Source organism: Geotrypetes seraphini, chromosome 4 (assembly GCF_902459505.1).
Source record: "Geotrypetes seraphini chromosome 4, aGeoSer1.1, whole genome shotgun sequence".
NCBI lineage: Eukaryota > Metazoa > Chordata > Amphibia > Gymnophiona > Dermophiidae > Geotrypetes > Geotrypetes seraphini.
The window spans coordinates 259,069,424-259,089,573 of record NC_047087.1 but is presented as its reverse complement, the minus strand read 5'-3'; the positions used below and the strand labels follow the sequence as shown (position 1 = coordinate 259,089,573).

Here is a 20,150-nt window from a genome sequence, read left to right as displayed (position 1 = left end):
CCATCCTCCCCACCTATATTCCCAACATGCACCCCCTCCTACCCGCACACTCCCTCTAATCCAACTCTGTAATCTTCATTTGCCAAGATACCTGCGGTATCCATTCTGTATTTCTATTTTACTGTATACCGTCTTGAACTGAATAGGTATGACGGGATATAAATAAAGCTATTATTATTATTGAAGTTGTTGTGTCCCTGAGGAGGCCCCCAGACACCTTAAGTTAAGCTTTAATTTTCAAGTTGAAAAATATACTTTGAATGAATGATAATGCAGCCACACTATATGAACTGTTGGATTATTTTATTTTTATAGATGCTTATTTTTGACACACTTGGATACTTTATGATTTTGTGCAATGATCATAATTGAAACAGGGTAAGTTTCAGTAAGTCTCAAATGATATCAACACAACTTTATTTTATAATTGTAATGTTTGGGTTTATTGTAGATATGTTGTTGATGCTAGGCAGAAGGCGTTTCCCTATTACATAAATCTGAGATACACAATGATACATGCAAACCACAAGTAAGATGGTTCCCTTCAGATCCAAGAAGCAAAGTCTCCTTTTTGAAAGAAGGGGATTAAGCACTCATCACAAACTTTTTTTTAAAGGGCTCTGAAGACATTTCTTAGGTCTAAGATGGGATCAGGAAAAATTGGCAATAAAATTCTGCCCTCCTTCCCTCCACCTGCTGGAGACTGAGAACAGACTGATTCTATGAGGGACTGCACAGCCTACTTGTACTACTGCTAGAATTCAGTGCTTTTTGTCTCCACCTGATGACAGAGGAAATGTCAAAACTGGCCATTTACCAACAGCACTAAAAGTGACCTTAGTGTGCAAGAAAGACCCACATTGGGGTTAAAGCAGGCCATTTATTAGCATTGCTTAGTAAACCAGATCATTTGAAGTGTTTCAGATAAAAACAATCAATCAGTGCTGCACTCTTTCACACTATCAAAAAAATTTTTTTGTATAGTTCATCAATAAATAAACACTTAAAATATATTGAATAAATATCTGGAGTACAAAATACTGAGACCAACATGGAGATAGTGATGTGATGGTTTAAATGGGGATGCTCCTTGACACAGCTCTCTGGCGAAATGCTGAATTCACATCGGAGCCCCAAGTTTTCTATATAAGATAAATCACTTTGGGCTTTAAGAGTTCACTAAGATTATTTAATTTATTTATCACAAGATAGCTAAATAATGACCGATGAGGAGGCTGGCTATGGTATAACTCCAGCTTTACATGAAATATGACGCTGGAGTGTAGTCGCTGAGATCATAAAAATCAAAATCTAAAATCAAAAGTATTTTGCACTCCAGATATTTATTCACTATCTTTTAAGTGTTTATTTATTGATGAACTATACGAAAAAAAATGTTTGATAGTGTAAAAGAGTGCAGCACTGATTGACTGTAATTACTGATTAGCTTCATTCAGAAAGATTCTCTCTATATTTTCGAGGGCCAATATAGACTATGGATTCAGATAAAAACAAAACATACAGTATGTGGACTCTATGTTTGGTATCACTACAATATCCTTAGACTAGAAGCCTCATTTAGAATGGATCAAAGACTGAATAGAAGTTCAGGCAGCTGCAAGGAAACAAAACATAATCAGAAGCCTGGTTCAGAGATGCTACCAAAAGAATGTTCTGCTTCTTCAATATCTACCAGAACCTAAGAGAATTGTATTCAGGTCAATACTTGGTCTGCCTTGATTCTTTACAACTTGTGATACCTTTTACTCAATCTGCATGAGACTGGACAAAAAGGTGTGGCATTTGAGACCACAGGGGCCTCTTTTCTGAGAAATCTTACACTCATGGGCAACATCTGTGACATTCCAAAGACTATAAATTCCAAACAAGCACTTTGTGTATTGATTTTGCTGTTCTTTAAGCATTTATTTTGCATTATCTGTGTTAAATTCCAACTTCAGTTGACAGAAATCTCCATAACATTTTCTCTACGAGTCATAATATTAAAGAGACATTAACCTGGCCACTGACTGGATTGTCCAAATTGCTGATAAGAATGTATACATTAGAACACTCAAGGAAAAGAATGCTACAACATACCTTTGACTGTCTGTTCCAAATTTTCTAAGTAAAACTTATACTGACTGACTAAACCTTCTTCAAATTCTCGGAGCTTCTGAGTTTCTTTTTTAACCTGTAAGAGAACCATATATAGGTTTACTTCAAGCTTTCAAAATATGTGCGATTACTTTTAGGAAAAATTTATAAAGACTAGGCTTTATAAGCAAGCTTTTGATACTTTAAAATGTTGTTTTATTGATGCTTGACTTGTTTTATATTGTTTTGTAATATATTTGTATGCACCTTTGTTGTACACCACTTTATAATTATAAATGTGGTATACAGTATACACCACAAAACAAGCATTTAGGCCCTGATTCTTCAAAGTGCTCCCGATTGTAGGCAGCTGTAGGCGTCCTACAGCTGTCTAATCAGCCAATCGGGAGGCACTTTTTCTAAAAAAATAAAAAATGCTTCCCAGGCAGGCCGCCTATATTGAAGGCGCCTCCAGGGAGCCTAGAGAGGCCCGCAAGCCGCCTAAGCTCGCCTAAGGTTAGGCGGTAGCTTTAAGCTAACCTAGGTGGCCCTACGCGTCTCCCTAGCAGAATGGGAGACGCTTACAATGTAGGCTAGCAAAATGCTGGCTTACATGGTAAGTAGATGCGGCCGCTGTACCTAATCGCGGCAAGGATCTCCCTGCCATGATTAGTATAGCGGCCGCAGCTAAGGCCGCAAAAGTCTCCCCTCCCCCCCAGCGATCGGGGCAGGAGGGTGCCCAACCCCCCAATGGTCCTCCTGACGATCGCGGCAGGAGGGTACCCAACCCCTCCTGCTGACTTCCCAACTACCCTCCCGACGATCGCGGCAGGAGGGTAACCAACCCCTCCTGCCGACCCCCCCAACGGCTCCCCCCAAGATCACCTGCAGGAGGGTGCCCAACCCCTCCTGCCGACCCCCCAACGGCTCCCCCCAAGATCGCCAGCAGGAGGGTGCCCAACCCCTCCTGCTGGACCCCCCAGCAAATACCACCACCCCGGAACCCCCCCTTGACCTTACCAGCAAGTTGGACCGGACGGCTCCTCGCACATTCGGTCAGCAGGCCCGCCTCTGTTCAAATGAGGCGGGCCCTCCCCTACCCTACCCAACCCACAGGATCCTAGGACCTGATTGGTCCAGGCGCCTAAGGCCCTTCCCGCTATAGGAGGGGCCTTAGACACTTGGGCCAATCAGGCTCTAGGATCCTGTGGGTTGGGCAGGGAAGGGGCGGATCCACCTCATTTGCACAGAGGCGGGCCTGCTGTCCGGACATGCGAGGAGCCGTCCGGTCCAACTTGTTGGTAAGGTCATGGGGGGGTTCCGGGGTGGTGGTGTTCGCTGGGAGGGGGGTCCGGCAGGAGGGGTTGGGCACCTTCCTGCTGGAAATCTTATGGGAGGCCATGGGGGGGGGGTCGGCAGGAGGGGTTGGGCACCCTCCTGCCGGTGATCTTGAGGGAGCCGTTGGGGGGGTTGGGTACCCTCCTGCCGCGATCATCAGGAGAGCCGTTGGGGGGTCGGCAGGAGGGGTTTGGTATCCTCCTGCCGGCGATCTTCGGAGGGGCCGTTGGGGGGGGGTCCGGGGAGGGATGTTGGGCACGTTAAACCCAATTCTGTAACCGGCGTCTGCAACATGGACGTCGGTTACAGAATCGGGTTAACTTTGGGCGGGTGTAGGCCCGTTTCTGTATAGGACGCCCGGGATAAACGTCCTATACAGAATCCGGGCCTTAGTGCCTCATTCAATATGGCATGTCTCTCATTTGGAGTTTATTTTAAAAACTTATTATCCACTTATATCCTAAGCAGCTTACAAGTAAACATACACAATACACATTGGAGTTTATGAACAATAGCTGAAGGCTGACAAACCTTTCATTCAAAGTTTAGATTAACAGCATTTCCAGTAGATAAAGATCAAAATCCTGATTAAAATTTATATTTGGAAGGAACATCCCTTGAATATTAGTTAAGGGCTGTCAATTTTATTTTCAAGATTTCAGTACCTTGCTGTTGGTTTAACTAAAATTTGCCATTTATAAAGCTTCTGCATTTTTGATTTACTAGTACCTAGCTCACAAAAGTACTTTGTGGTTTGCAGGGAAAACAGGAAAGAATCCAAATCTTGGCTTCATTTCAGTCCCCGCCAGAAAGATTGAGTATAAATGTGATTTGTATTCTACTAGGAAAACTTCCAGCAAGAAAATTACCAAGGAACTATAGTTGGTGGGAAGCAACTCAGGAGTTCCAAAGAGCAGAGCTGGAACTTTGTCAGAAAATAAGTTTGGCAACAATTATGAAAGACAGCAAAATGCACTATCCATTTAGGGGGCAAAGGTTAACAAAAACAGCTAAAGGAGCAGTAGCCTGGGGATAAGAAAGAGGAGAGGCCTAGGCCCAAACCTGGGATATGTGGAAAGGTGCAGGCTTCAGAGGAGCTGCAGCTGTGGCTTGAGCTGGGTAGAACTGAATGAGCAGCCATTAGAAAGAGACTCCAAAACTTGGTTAGAGCAGCAGGCTGGAGAACCAGAGACACCAGGATTCAAATCCCATTGACATTCCTTGTGGACACAGGCAAGTTATTTAACCCTCCAATAATTGGGTACAAAATTAGACTGCTCACCCTATGGGTACAAACACCTACTATACCTGAATGTAACAATGTGAGCTACAAGACGAGAGCTGAATGCTATCTTTAATGCAGATCCCCTATAACCTCTCTCTTAGAACCAGGCTTACTGAGGGTTAGGCACTAGGCCAGCATTCCTACCCTCAAGGGTCACCTGTGGACTCTGATCTCTTAAGAAAGTTCTTAGAGATCAGTCTGCAATAGAGCAGACATGCCAGATGGTGTGAATAACATGAAGAAAGACCTGAAAGCTTGAAGAATGGACTGAAATTTGGCAGCTAAAATTTAATGCTAAGAAATGCAAGGTCATGCGTTTGGGCTGCAAAAATCTGAGGGAACAGTACAGTTTAGGGGCACGATGGAAGAGCGAGACTTGGGTGTGATTGTATGTGATGATCTTAAGGTGGCCAAACAGGTTGAAAAGGTGACGATGAAAGCTAGAAGGATGCTAGGTTGCATAGGGAGAGGTATGGCCAGTAGGAAAAAGGAGGTATTGATGCCTCTATATAAGACTCTGGTGAGACCTCGTTTAGAATATTGTGTACAATTCTGGAGGCTGCACCTTCAAAAAGATATAAAAAGGATGGAGTCGGTCCAGAGGAAGGCTACTAAAATGGTGTGTGGTCTTCGTGATAAGGTGCTTGGGGACAGACTTAAAGATCTCAATCTGTATACTTTGGGGGAAAGGCAGGAGAGGGGAGATATGATAGAGACGTTTAAATACCTACCTAATATACAAGTACCTGGCAAAACCCCAAATAGTAGCAGCATTCCATGCTACCGATTCAGGGCAGGCAGTGGCTTCCCCCATATCTGTCTCAACAGTAGACTATGGACTTTTCCTCTAGGAACTTGTCCAAACCTTTTTTAAAATTAGCTACATTAACCGCTCTTACCACATCCACTGGCAATGTGTTCCAGAGCTTAGCTAGTCTCGAGTGAAAAAATATTTCCTTCTATTGGTTTTAAAAGGATTACTCCCCCCACCCCTAAAAATATAAATTTGTCAAGCCGTATCCCCAACCCAAACCTCCCCCTGCCCAAAAGAAAATTCTAGGAGTATGAATAGAAAAAAAAAAAGCAGACCACCATAATGACCACCTGCGTCATTACGGTGGTCTGCCTTTTTTTTTCCATTCATATTCCTAGAATTTCCATTAGGCGGGGGAAGGTTGGAGTTGCGGATAGAGCTCGAGGAATTTATATCTTTAGGGGTGGTTTTAGGGGCTTGATAGACTTGCGGGGGAGAGGTTAGGATGACATTAAAAAAATTCTTGTTTGTTTCTTTACCCTGCTTTACTCTGGGGTCACCCTTCTGAAGCAATGGTCCTTCATTGTTGTTGAGTTGCATGAAGGGAGGGATACCAGGGTAAGTTACGCTTGGATGGAGGGTTTTGATATTTTTTGCCATTGTATCGTTATACAGTTATTGATAACCACTGTTGCACTTTGAACAATATATTTAGAGAAAGGGATTGTGGTAGGGGTGGGGGTGGTTCTATTATATTATTATGGAAAAATTTGATGACCTGGAATTTTCTTGCTCCCTTTCCGTTTGTATTTGCCTGTACTTTGTTGGCAGCGTTTGTTATTCTGGTTTCTGCTGCTCTGTTGTCATCAATAAAAATTGTTTCAACTTAAAAGTATTACTGTGTAACTTCATCAAATGTTCCCTAGTCTTTGTAAACCTTGATGCAGAAAAAAAAATAAATTTTGATCTACTTGTACCCATTCTACACCACTCAGAATTTTGTAGACTTCAATCATATCTCCCTTCAATTGTTTCTTTTCCAAGCTGAAGAGCCCTAATCTTTTTAGTCATTTCTCATACGAGAGGAGTTTCATCCCCTTTATCATCACCTTTTCTAGTTTCGCTATATTTTTTAGAGATAAGGAGACCAGAACTGAATGCAATACTCAAGGTTAAATGGCACTATTGATCGATATAGAGGCATAACATTCTTAGGGCTCCTTTTACAAAGGTGCGTTAGGGCTTTAAAGTGCAGAATAGGGCACGCTAAATTGCAGCGCGCCCTAGCCACTACTGCCTCCTTTTAAGCAGGCGGTAATTTTTCAGCTAGCGCACACTATAGTGCTAATCTTGTGCATGCGCTAAAAACGCTAGCACACCTTAGTAAAAGGAGCCCTTGAGTCTTGTTTAACATCCCTTTTTTGTTTTTTTTTTAAATAATTCCTTGCATCTTGTTTGCTTTTTTGGTCTCCACCACACATTGGGCGGAAATTTTCAGCGAATTGTTCACGATGACACCCAGATCTTTTTCTTGAGCACTGACCCCCCCCCCCCCCCCACATTGTGGAGCCTAGCATCTGGTAACTATGATTTGGATTATTCTTCCCAATGTGCGTGATTTTGCATTTGTCCACATTAAATTTCATCTGCCATTTGGACGCCCAGTCTTCCAATTTCCTAAGATCTTCCTGCAGTTTCTCACAGTCCGCATGTGTTTTAACAACTTTGAACAGCTTAGTGTCATCTGCAAATTTAATCATCTCACTCATAGTTCCAACTTCCAGATAATTTATAAATAAGTTAAATAGCACTGGTCTCAGTACAGATCCCTGCGGCGCACCACTATTTACCCTCCTCCATTTAGAAAAATGGCTATTTAACCCTACTCTCTGTTTCCCGTCCGATAACTAATTCTTAATCCACAATTGAACATTGCCTCCAATCCCATGACTCCATAATTGTTTCAGGAACCTCTCATGAGGAACTTTGTCAAAAGCTTTCTGGAAATCTAGGTATACTACATCAACCAGCTCGCCTTTAACCAAATGTTTATTCACACCTTCAAAGAAGTGAAGTAAAATTGGTGAGGCAAGACCTCTCAGCTGAACCCATGCTGACTCTCTCATTAAATCAGGTTTGTCGACATGTTCGATACATACAAACAGGAGATTCTACTTCCTCAAAGGTTAAAATACAAACTTTGTTAAAATTTAAAATTAGACCGATGTTTTCTTTCCAGTGATGTCTGGTCTCTTTTAAAACTGTTATCCCCATAGAACTTAATTAATTTTGCAGAATATAAGAGCATTTTGATATTGGTATATTGCTCAAAGTCTTTAATCCTGTTCTGCATCATGGGCCGGGTCGTAGATTCAGCCAGACCTGGGAATGCTTTTGGCAGGACCTTACACCGCATGCTCGCAGTAGACTTTTGAATCAATAGGATTACCTTCAACTCTCGGTCTTTGTTTTGACACTGGACTCTTGGGGTAGGGTGGGTTGGGAAGGGAGGGGGGGGTTGTGTGTGTGCTCTGTTATTTCTTGAAGAAATCTGCTTCATGTATTTGTTTGTTTATTGTTGAAATAATAAAAATCATTTGAATATAATCCTGTTCTGCACCTGTCATATTTAGGTTGAAGTTCACCTTTCCTTAACATCCCAGTATTCAGTTTTGTTGATTTTTGAACATATGCGCTCTACTTCCCAATGTATTTATAGTTTAGAAAATAGATTTTCTTGCTTGCTGACCCGAATCTTATTCTTGTTTTACAAATTCTGTTCCTTCTTCCCCATGTTCTGGCGAATTCTCGTTCTATACTCTACTATATGGTTTAGCCCCTAAATATATAACTGACCTTTCCTCTTTCACAACCAACAGACATAAGAGAAGCTTACATCTGAACTTTGTTTCTCCACCAGTTAGAGGATGTAAATTTAAAAGACATCATCAACATCTTTTCTCACATCAGGCAGCATTATGGGGTAAAGATCTGGAACAACTGCTTATGCCTATTACTTATGGGGAATTTAGGAAACACCTAAAACACATCTGTTCCTGAAGTACTTAGGTAACTGACCTATACAATCTTAGTCCACAACTGATCTTTAGAGCTATTAATCACTAACTCTTAACTTTGTTAAGTCTACTTAATCTGTAGCATCTTTTAATCATTGTAAATCGCATAGAATTTCACGGTCCTGCGGCATATAAACTGTTATTATTATTATTCATCACAAAGTTTGCCCAAGTTTAAGCACAGAGATCGATTATGGCTGTTCACTTCCATACTTCAGCACCAAGTATTTGGGTCTGCTAAGCAGGTCTACAAAACAGCAGTTTTGTCTGTGCAATCTATAAGACCCAGACTGCCCTTCAGTTTTTGTGATATAAAATCTCAGCATGTATTAGTAGTTTTAGATTACTTGGATGGCATAGAGATTTTTTTTTTTGCTTATGCATCCAATATTTCAAGATCTTTGCGAGGCCAATTTTTCAAAGCTATATAATAATAATAATAGCTTTATTTACATCCCGTCATACCTTTTCAGGTCAAGATGGTATACAAGTGTAAGGACAGCAAGGTTACTTCAGTTAGATTTGGGAGGGATAGATAGACAGATAGGTGACTGGGAGAAAAGGGGGAAGGGATGTGTAAGGCATGGTAGGTGTTGAGCAGAATTAAAGGGTCAGATAAATCTGTCAAACAGGTGGGTTTTTAGTGATTTTCTAAATGAATTGTATGTTAGTGAGTTCAGGATTAGGTCACTTAAGGTGTTGTCCCGGATCCCTGCTTGAAAGGAGAGTGTCCTGTTGAGGAATCTTTGAATTTGCATCCTTTGGGAGAAAGGAAATGTGAACAGTCGTGTTTTGTATGAAAAGCGGAGTTTGTCCTGTAGGGTGAGGTGTTTCAGGAGGTTGGGTGCTGTGCCGAAGACAATCTTGAAGCAGAGGCAACCGAATTTGAAGATAATTCTTGCCTCGATAGGTAGCCAGTGAAGTTTCTTGTAAGAATATAGGGATTGCAAGTGATAATTTGTATTCTGTTCAATATTAGGTGCAATATTCTATAGCACTCTTTGTTTATCTTTTCTCTCAGTAAGTTGTTGCACCTTTTCCTACACAGAGATGTTTCTTGCTCTGTTCTTTTATCGTCCTTGGTATCTCGCAAATTGCATCATGGAAGTATGAGGCTCCTGGTATCAGGTGGACAATTTTCAGTAAACTGTAATTTCTTTTTTTACAAAAGCATAAAAATGAGTAGCATAACTAAGACCCAAAAAAGAAGGAAGTATTTCTTTTATACTGTGCATTTGGCATATATTTGATCCTTTTGCTTTCCAAATGTTTAGTTTTACAAGTCTGATTGTCCACTAGATGGCATTAATAAACTGATAATAAGGCAGAAAGCGAAGTTACTTACCTCTAATAGATGTTGTCCAAGGACAGCAGGCAGATATTCTCACATGTGGGTGACATCACCCATGGAGTCTGGTACAGATAGTTTAAAAGTGCACTATCACTTAAAAAAACCCTTTAAAGTCTGAAGACTACTTGTACCACGCATACACGAGTGCCGTATAGACTGGTTCTGATGAAATTCTGAGATGACATTCAGGAGGAATTTAGGATGAGAACGAAGAATTACCTTGTCATGGTAGATTTGTCACTGACTCTTCTTACAAAAGTGAGAACTATGAGGAAGACTACTTTCCAGGTAAGATGTTTGCGAGATGAAGTCAAGAGTGGCTCAAATGGATGCTTCATAAGAGTGGAAAGTATGGGTGAGGTTTGATAGATGGTCTGGTATAGTAGAGGCCTTTCATGAATCTGGAAACCAAAGGATGTGCAGACAGTAGTTTCTTTTTTAGTGGTATATGAAAAGCACTAATAGCAGTCCCTGGGTTAAGAACGAGTTCCATTTTTTAAACTGTTCTTAAGTTGAATTTGCATGTAACTCAGATCCTGTACAGTAGACAGTTTATAAAAACATTATTTTGAAGAATGTTTCTATAATGTTTAAAGTACTGTAGTTTAAATAGAAAGAAAAGATAGGGAGGTTTACACTTACTTTTGTTCTTCATCTATCTCACTGTTCCCTCTCCACCACCACATCCAATATTTCTCCCTCTCATCTCTCTTCCCCATGCAACTGTACCTCATGCCTCTCCTACCACCATGCCGATATTTCTTCTTCCCTCCCTATGCCCAACAATTCACCTGCTTTCTTCATTTCCCCATGTGCACCATCTCTCTGTTCCTCTGTTCCCTTTCTTTTCCCTCCCCACCTCTGCATCTCTTTCCCTCACTTCCTCCATTCTTCCATCTATGTCCCAAGTTCATGCTCCCCTCCCTCACTCCATTCTGAGTCCCAAGTTCATGCTCCCTCCCTCCTGTCTTCCTCCCTTCCATCCTTTGTCCAACACGACCCTGCTTCTCACTTCCTATGCCAACGCAGCCCCTCTTCCTCGCTTCCTGTTCCAACGTGACCCTCCTCCTCCCTTTCATGTCCCAATGTGCCCCTCATCATCCACCTCTGTTCTGCGTCCCAAATTCATGCCTCCCGCGTTTACCTCCTCTGGCCGGCTCCTTCCTCCCAGCCACACTTCTGTTGGCAAAACCGCAAACAGTGGCTTCTGCACACGGTCCGCTGGTCTTCCGAAGCCGCGATCAGTGTCTCCTGCATGCAGGCCACTGACCTGGAACCCTTCCCTCTGACGTCTGTGTCAGGAATTTTTTGATTCAACATCCCTTGGGGGTGGGGAATGAGAATAGTAGAGTATTGCGGGAGGGGCAGGGATGGTCCTGAAGAACGAAGTGATTCATGAGGTAGGTGGGCGAGGTGCCGAATAGTGTCTTGTAGCAGAGCCAGCTGAATTTGAAGATGATTCTGGCTTCGAGTGGTAGCCAGTGCAGTTTTCTGTAGTATGGAGAGATGTGGTCGGATTTTTTTAGGCCGAAGATCAGTCTGTGTCAGAGGGAAGGCTTCCAGGACAGCGGGCCGGATGCATGAGCTGCCCATCGTAGCTTTGCAAAGACCAGCGGACTGCATGCAAAAGCCACCGCTCATGGCTTTGTCAACAAAAGTGTGGCTGGGAGAAGGGAGAGGCAGATGGAGGCCTTTAAAATAAAAATCCGGAAATCCAAGATGGCCACCTCAATAGCGATTCTGGCGCCTAAACGGCCCATGGAGAAAAAAAATGCAAACTCCAAAAATGCAGGGAAGGGATTTTTGGAGATGGTGGATTTGATCCCTAACCTCAGAAACCTTCAAAAATGAGTTTTAAGGCCCCCTGAGTTTTCCCATAGGCTGCAATAGCCTGCTGCTGTTCTGTACTGGAGCTGCAAAGAAAAGCCACAAATCAGATAAAAGAGAAGATCTCTGCCTCAGACAAACTTGGAGTTCAACAGATAATCTGTTTCTTCGGACTGCTGTCCAGTCCCCGAGTGCAACTGGACCTTCAGACCCCCCCCCCCCACCACCACCACTAGAGCCATGCGACGTCATGAGGGGAGGAAACCAGTTGACCCCAATCCTAGATAAACCGCAATGGGACCCCGCTCAGTCTGCTCTCAAGCCCACTGTAGACAAACCTGGGGCGAGATTATTCCCAAAGGCATGGACCCTGAGCTCTGAGAACTACTAATGCAGACTGGCCACAAAGGAATCAGGCCAGGCATGTGCCTGCGGGCTAGACTTCAGCCCTGAGAGTCTATCTTCTCGCAGCCAAAGATGCCCTGGGGTGACCAGGATCCTCTGCAGCACCAAAAGCTCCAACCGGATAATAAAGATTAAACTTGAGCAGAACAGACAGACAGGTTCCTACTGTAGAGAGTAAGACTGAGTGGGAGAAGCTCATCCCAGAGTGATTGGAGATGGGCTCTCTACAACCTTCGCAACTGGTGGGGGTTAAAACCTGATGGTCAAGATTACCAGTCTTGTTGCACAAGAAAGAAGATTAGCAAGGTAAGAGCCTTGGTCCTGAACATCATGATATTTCTTGTACACTCTGCTGTTGTTTATAGAAGAGGTCGCTTAAAGCCAGAAAATTTCAGTTTGAAAAACTTTTCAGTTCAAATTCAAAAAATTATGCTAGAAGAGTCCAGCAATGACATGCACATCATCGATGCCTAACATTGATGCTAGGCATTGATGTTGCAGTGCACGATGTGTGTTCATGAGGCATGTCGCTGCCTGACTCTCTAGGCATAATTAAATAGTTGAACCAAAAAGTTTTTCAAACTGAAATCTGGCTTTAAGTGACCTCTTCTGTAAACGACAGCAGTGTGTGCAAGAAATATCAATATGATCAAGACTGATGGCAATAATAGTATCAAGCAGGATATAAGAGCGAGGGAGCATAACCCAATATGTACGAGACATCCCTTGCCTGGGATACCTGAAGACACCAATACATATAAATAAAATTTGTTGAATGATATAGAAATACTTTAGAGTTACAGTAAAAAGAATATTGCTTGGTTAGCATTACTAGCAAGTGTTACTTAAAGTTAGTAAATAGATGTTTGTACCAAGGCACTGTATACACCAGTTATGTGGATCCCTGCCTGAAACAACCCTGTTACATCAAGTGCATCTCTTGAAGCAGATAAAAGGCTTGCACAAGGACAGAAAAAACACTGATGCAAGATTTCTGGGAGGTCGGGCAGATGTGCTGAAAATGAGATAGCACTCCCAGCCTAAAAATGGACTCAGAGGAGTCCACAGATCTGAAAAGAAAATGTATTCAGAATTGAAAATTTATTTTACCGGATGAAAGAAAAATGAAATTACATCTAAAGTGACAGGAAGGCACAAAAAAGAGAGATGTCTAAAATACAAATAATTAAAAAAAAAAAATACACGTAATGAAACAGATGGATTCTTGGTTGCAAAAATTTAAACTCAAACTAAACTCTGGCAAAACAAAGTTTTTTGTGGTGACTGCTACTAATATTTCTTCTGAACCTTCTATTAGTATAAATTCAACTCAGTATATAATACATCCGACGATTAAAATTTTGGGAGTTATTTTAGACGAGCATCTTACAATGCATGCTCAGATGGATGTAGTGCGTAAATGCCACTTCACATTATGGAAATTACAAACAATTAGATCTTATTTTGAATTTACTGCTTTTAGATTACTGGTTCAATCGTTACTATTGAGTTTTCTTGATTACTGTAATATTATCTATCTGACAGTCACCAAGAAAGAATTAGCAAGACTTACAATAATACAGAATACAGCGGTCAGAATGATTTATGGCCTGAAGAAATTTGATCATGTTACACCCTTTCATCGCAAATTGCATTGGCTGCCAACGGAGGCCCGGGTATTGTTTCAACTAGGCTGTTTCTGTTACAAGGTTGTTTATGGTACAGCTCCTTCTTACTTAGTCAATAGATTTTCTTTAGCATCATATAGACATAGTATAAAAACTCATCCTTTGTTTAATTTTCCATCTGTCCAGGGTTGCAGGAGTAAGAAATTTCTGAATCATACTTTGGCATCTCAGGCAGTTCTTCATGACAACGAATTCCGAATATTGATGCTTACTACCATTCCTATGGCCATTTTAGAAAACAATTGAAGACCTATCTTTTTTCTAAATATTGACTGCTTAATGAATCATCTTATTTCATGTAACATGTTTACTTTTATAACTTTTTGTAAACCGCGTTGAACTTCCGGTTACGGGGTCAATAAGCACAATGTTTTGTTATGTTATGTTACACATACATAATAGATGTCCTGAGAGAAATTTAAGACAACACCCCCGAACCATGCAAAACAAAAAATTGAAGGAGCTGCAAGACAGTGTCAGGCGGGTAGGCACTTGCGCGGTACAGGTAGTCTTCAGTCTTTGAAGTTTTTTTGCAAAGTCACAGTGCACTTTTAAACTGTCTTTACCAGACTCTGTGGATGATGTCACCCACATGTGAGAATATGCTGCCTGCTTGTCCCTGGGATAAAAATATAATAGCACCTTTAAATAAATAGTTTAGTACTGTAATTAGAAAGTTATAGAACACATACATTTTTTTTCAAGTTATCAAAAACTATCTGTTCTGAGATTTTATCCTTTCATAGAGCATTTTCTGCCCACAAACTCCTAGGCTTCCAACATCTTCTCTAAGGAATGGGAATGGACCTCAGTCATGACCACTTCAATTCCAACCAATTCTCTTTGTGACCTTGGTCAATTCACTTCATCCTCTATTGTCTCATAAATAAGGTGCCTGTTTACAAAACATTTTCTCCAAATTTGAGTCTAAGGGAAAAATGCTTAGTAAACAGGGGCCTTTAAATTTTAATCATAAACCCTCTGAAAACAGTGAACAACTTGTACTGAATATAACTTGTTTGAGCAACCAATGAAAATGGCATATGCTAAAGCACAGTTACTTACCGTAACAGGTGTTATCCAGGGACAGCAGGCAGATATTCTTGACTGATGGGTGACGGCACCGACAGAGCCCCGGTACGGACAATTTTAGAGTGATTGCACTCTAAGAACTTGGAAAGTTCTAGCAGGCCGCACCGCGCATGCGCGAGTGCCTTCCCGCCCGACAGAGGCGCGCGGTCCCCAGTTAGGATAAGCCAGCTAAGAAGCCAACCCGGGGAGGTGGGTGGGACGCAAGAATATCTGCCTGCTGTCCCTGGATAACACCTGTTACGGTAAGTAACTGTGCTTTATCCCAGGACAAGCAGGCAGCGTATTCTTGACTGATGGGTGACCTCCAAGCTAACAAAAAGAGGGATGGAGGGTAGGTTGGCCATTAGGAAAACAAATTTTGCAAAACAGATTGGCTGAAGTGTCCATCCCGTCTGGAGAATGCATCCAGACAATAGTGAGATGTAAAAGTGTGAACTGAGGACCATGTAGCAGCCTTGCAGATTTCCTCAATAGGCGTGGAACGGAGGAAAGCCACAGATGCTGCCATAGCTCTAACTCTATGGGCCGTGACAGAACCTTCCAGTGTCAGTCCGGACTGAGCATAACAAAATGAAATGTACGCTGCAAGCCAATTTGACAACGTACGTTTAGTAACAGGACGTCCTAATTTATTCGGATCAAAGGACAGAAAGAGTTGGGGAGATGATCTGTGGGGCTTAGTACGCTCTAAATAGTAAGCTAGAGCCCGCTTACAGTCCAAAGTATGCAGAGCCTGTTCTCCAGAATGCGAGTGAGGTTTCGGAAAGAAGACAGGCAGAACAATAGATTGGTTGAGATGGAATTCAGAGACAACCTTAGGGAGAAACTTTGGATGTGTACGCAGAACCACCTTGTCATGATGGAAGACTGTAAAAGGTGGATCCGCAACTAGTGCATGTAGCTCACTGACCCTCCTGGCAGAGGTAAGAGCAATAAGGAAAAGTACCTTCCAAGTGAGAAACTTGAAAGAAGCGGTAGCCAAAGGTTCAAATGGAGGCTTCATTAAGGCGGAAAGAACTACATTGAGATCCCAGATAACAGGAGGGGATTTAAGAGGTGGTTTCAAATTGAAAAGACCCCGTATGAATCTGGACACCAAGGGATGAGCTGAGAGGAGTTTTCCATGGACTGGCTCATGAAAAGCAGCAATAGCACTGAGGTGGACTCTGATGGAAGTAGACTTGAGGCCAGAGTCAGACAAAGAAAGAAGATAATCCAACAACGTCTCCACTGCAAGGGAAGTGGGATCAAAATGATGAAGAAGACACCAGGAAGAAAATCAAATCCACTTCTGAAGGTAACATTGCAGAGTGGCCGGTTTCCTGGATGCGTCCAGAATGGAGCGAACGGGCTGAGACAAAAGAGTATCAGTCGAAGTCAGCCCGAGAGATACCAAGCTGTCAGGTGCAGAGACTGGAGGTTGGGATGTAGAAGGGTCTCCTGATGTTGTGTAAGCAGAGAAGGAAACAGTGGAAGAAGAAAGGGTTCCCTGGAACTGAAGTTGAAGTAGAAGGGAGAACCAATGTTGCCTGGGCCACCGTGGAGCAATCTGAATCATGGTGGCTCGTTCCCTCTTGAGCTTGAACAAGGTTCTTAACATGAGAGGCAGAGGAGGGAAAGCGTACAGGGAACAGATTGGACCAATCGAGGAGAAATGCATCCGCTGCCAGACGGTGAGGAGAGTAGAGTCTGGAGCAGAATAGGGGCAGCTGGTGATTGTGAGGAGCTGCAAAGAGGTCTATCTGAGGAGTGCCCCACTGAGCGAAGATGGACTGTAGAGTTAAAGGATCGAGTGTCCACTCGTGAGGCTGGAGAATTCTGCTGAGCTTGTCCGCCAAGGAATTCTGTTCTCCCTGAATGTAGATAGCTTTCAGGAATAGATGGTGATCTGTGGCCCAAGCCCAAATCTTCTGGGCTTCTTGGCACAAGAGGCGAGAGCCTGTCCCACCCTGCTTGTTGATGTAGTACATCACAACTTGATTGTCTGTGCACAGCAGGAGGACTTGAGGAAAGAGAAGATGCTGGAAGGCCTTGAGGGCATAAAACATTGCTCTGAGTTCCAGGAAATTGATGTGATGCTTCATTTCCTGAGCTGTCCAAAGTCCTTGAGTTTGGAACTCGTTCAAATGAGCTCCCCAGGCATAAGGGGAGGCGTCGGTGGTGATGACAAGTTGATGAGGAGGTAGATGGAACAGAAGACCTCTGGAGAGATTTGAGGATATCAACCACCATTGTAGAGACTGACGAAGAGATGATGTTACAGATATGTGACGTGAGCAAGGATCCATCGCTTGGGACCACTGGGTAGCTAGGGTCCATTGAGGAGTGCGCAGGTGAAGACGTGCAAGTGGTGTGACATGAACTGTGGAGGCCATGTGACCCAAGAGTATCATCATTTGCTTGGCAGAGATGGAACGTTGTGGAAGCACCTGCTGACATAGAGATTGAAGCGTTTGAAGACGGTTGGACGGCAGAAACGCTCTCATGAGGATTGTGTCCAAGATTGCTCCAATGAATTGAAGTCTCTGAGTGGGGATGAGATGAGATTTGGGTAGATTGATCTCGAACCCCAGCAAACATAGAAATAGAATGGTCTGGCTGGTGGCCTGGAGTACTGTCTGAGATGAATTGGCCTTTATCAACCAATCGTCCAGGTAAGGAAACACCTGAAGGTGGTGGGAACATATAAAAGCAGCCACCACAATCAGACATTTGGTAAACACTCTTGGAGAGGAGGCAAGACCGAAGGGTCTGGTAATGACAACGATTGATCATGAAGCGTAGGTACTGTCTGGAGGCCAGATTGATCGGTATGTGAGTGTATGCTTCTTTGAGATCGAGGGAACATAGCCAGTCGCCTTGATTGAGAAGAGGGTAAAGAGTGGCTAAAGAGAGCATTCTGAATTTCTCTTTGACCAAGCATTTGTTGAGATTGCGAAGATCTAGGATGGGTCTGAGATCTCCTGTTTTTTTGGGAACTAGAAAATAACGGGAGTAGAATCCCTGCCCCTTTTGATCTAGAAGAACTTCCTCTATGGCGTTCAGAAGGCGGAGGGATTGAACCTCCTGAAGAAGGAGTGAAACCTGAGGAGTGTTCAAAGCAGACTCTCTTGGCAGACTTTTGGCAGGAAGTGTCTGAAAGTTGAGAGAGTAGCCATGTGGCGGATGATGTTGAGGACCCACTGATCCGAGGTGATGGTTTCCCAACGGCTTATGAAAAGAGTAAGGCGTCCTCCTATGGGCTGCGGAAGGTGGGCGGCAGGATGGAGACTGGCTATGTCCTGGAGAACCAAGTCAAAAGGGTTGAGTGGATTTTTGTGAAGGGGGAGGCTTCACCTGTTGTTGCTGCTGTGCTGGTCTAGCAGCTTGCCTCTGTTGTTGCCTCTGACGCCTGGGTTGCTGCGGGGCCTGTGGTAAAGGACGAGCCACAAATCTACGCTGGTAGGCCGACTGTTGGCGAAAAGGCCTGGTAGGTGGGGTTTTCTTTTTCGTTTTAAGGAGAGTGTCCCACCGAGTCTCATGAGCTGAGAGCTTTTGGGTAGTGGAGTCCATGGATTCTCCAAACAGCTCATCCCCCAAGCAAGGTCCTTTGGCCAGGCGATCTTGGTGATTGACATCGAGTTCTGAAACTCTAAGCCAGGCCAGTCGCCGCATGGCCACTGACATAGCCGTGGCCCTAGAGGTCAGCTCAAAGGTATCATAGATTGATCTGACCATGAACTTACGAAGTTGTAAGAGCGATGAAGAAGTTTGGCGAAAGGCAGATCTTTTACGGTCAGGGAGGTATTTCTCAAAAGTTGACAAAGTTTGAATGAGATGCTTAAGGTAGAACGAAAAATGGAAAGCATAGTTCCCAGATCTATTAGCTAGCATCGCATTCTGATACAACCGTTTGCCAAACTTATCCATGGCCTTACCTTCTCTGCCAGGAGGGACAGAGGCGTACACACTAGCCCCCGTGGATTTCTTTAAAGTAGATTCTACCAGTAAAGACTCATGGGGGAGTTGCGGTTTGTCAAAGCCCGGAATAGGTATGACCTTATATAAGGAGTCCAGTTTGCAAGGAGCTCCTGGAATGGTCAAAGGTGTCTCTAGATTTTTATAGAAAGTCTCTCGCAAAATATCATGGAGAGACAATTTTAAGAATTCCCTTGGAGGCTGGTCAAAGTCCAGTGCATCGAGAAATGCCTTGGATTTTTTGGATTCAGCCTCCAAGGGAATAGAGAGAGAGTCGCACATCTCTTTGAGAAAAGAGGTGAAAGAAGTTGCATCAGGTTTGGAGGATGGATCTAAACCAGAAGGATCCTCGTCCCCTGACGAACACTCTCCCTCAGAGAGGAAAGGCTTCTCTGAATCACCCCACAGATCAGGGTCCCTCACTTGAAAGCTACGGTCCCATGACTCCGGTGTGGAGGGTTCTAGGTGTCGAGTTTTGTGAGTCGACTTACCAGACCTCTGAGAAACTGTACCGGGAGATGTCATCGGGCGTGCCGGTGCCGAAGTTTGCACCGCCTGGTGTAAAGACCTCGGTTCCGGAGCTAAAACTGGCATGGATACCGAGGAAGCTGTTTGTACCGGTACCGACAAAGTGGATGCCGATAAAAGAGGCTGTTCCACTGCCGGTACCGGTAGCTCAGACCGGACCGAGACTGGAAGGCTCGGTGTCAGAAGAGCAGGCAGGAGCTGCTGCAATTGCTCTTTGAGCTGTACTTGCAGGATGGCGGCAATTCGCTCGTCCAGCGAGGGCACCGGTACCGCTTTTTTCTTCTGCGGTACCTTTGGTGCCGCTCTACACTCCGAAGAGGAACCCGAGGTCGAAGGGCTAACCTCAATCGGAGCGGAGCGCTTCTGCGGGCGCCTCGAGGTCGGCAGGATTGGGCTCGCTGCCACTGAGACCGGAGGACGCTCCAGCGGGGAAGGCTTCTTAACCGGCTTACCTGAGGGATGCGACACCGGCACGGTGTCGCGCGGCGTCGATGAGGTAGGTGCCGACTGCGTCGGGGCCGAAGTCGGGACCGGTGCCGCCGAATCCGACATCTCGGTACCAAATAAAAGTTGCTGTTGGATCTGGCGGTTTTTTAACGTTCTCTTTTTTAGAGTGGCACAGCGGGTGCAGGTGGACGCCCGATGGTCAGGACCCAGGCACTGTAAGCACCAGTTGTGCGGGTCAGTGAGGGAAATGGGCCTTGCGCACCGCTGGCACTTCTTAAAACCGGGTTGGGGGGGCATGAACGTG

At 43.9% G+C, this 20,150-nt stretch overlaps 1 protein-coding gene across 2 annotated transcripts in view; it reads right to left on the bottom strand.

The window, feature by feature from the left end:
• Nucleotides 1–20,150, bottom strand: part of NOC3L (NOC3 like DNA replication regulator) — a 103,555-nt gene that overhangs the window by 61,974 nt on the left and 21,431 nt on the right. For both annotated transcript variants that reach the window (XM_033943480.1, XM_033943479.1), the window contains exon 8: nucleotides 2,101–2,194. In XM_033943480.1, coding sequence (XP_033799371.1) covers nucleotides 2,101–2,194 — 94 coding nt within the window. The remainder of the gene's footprint in view (nucleotides 1–2,100; nucleotides 2,195–20,150) is intronic.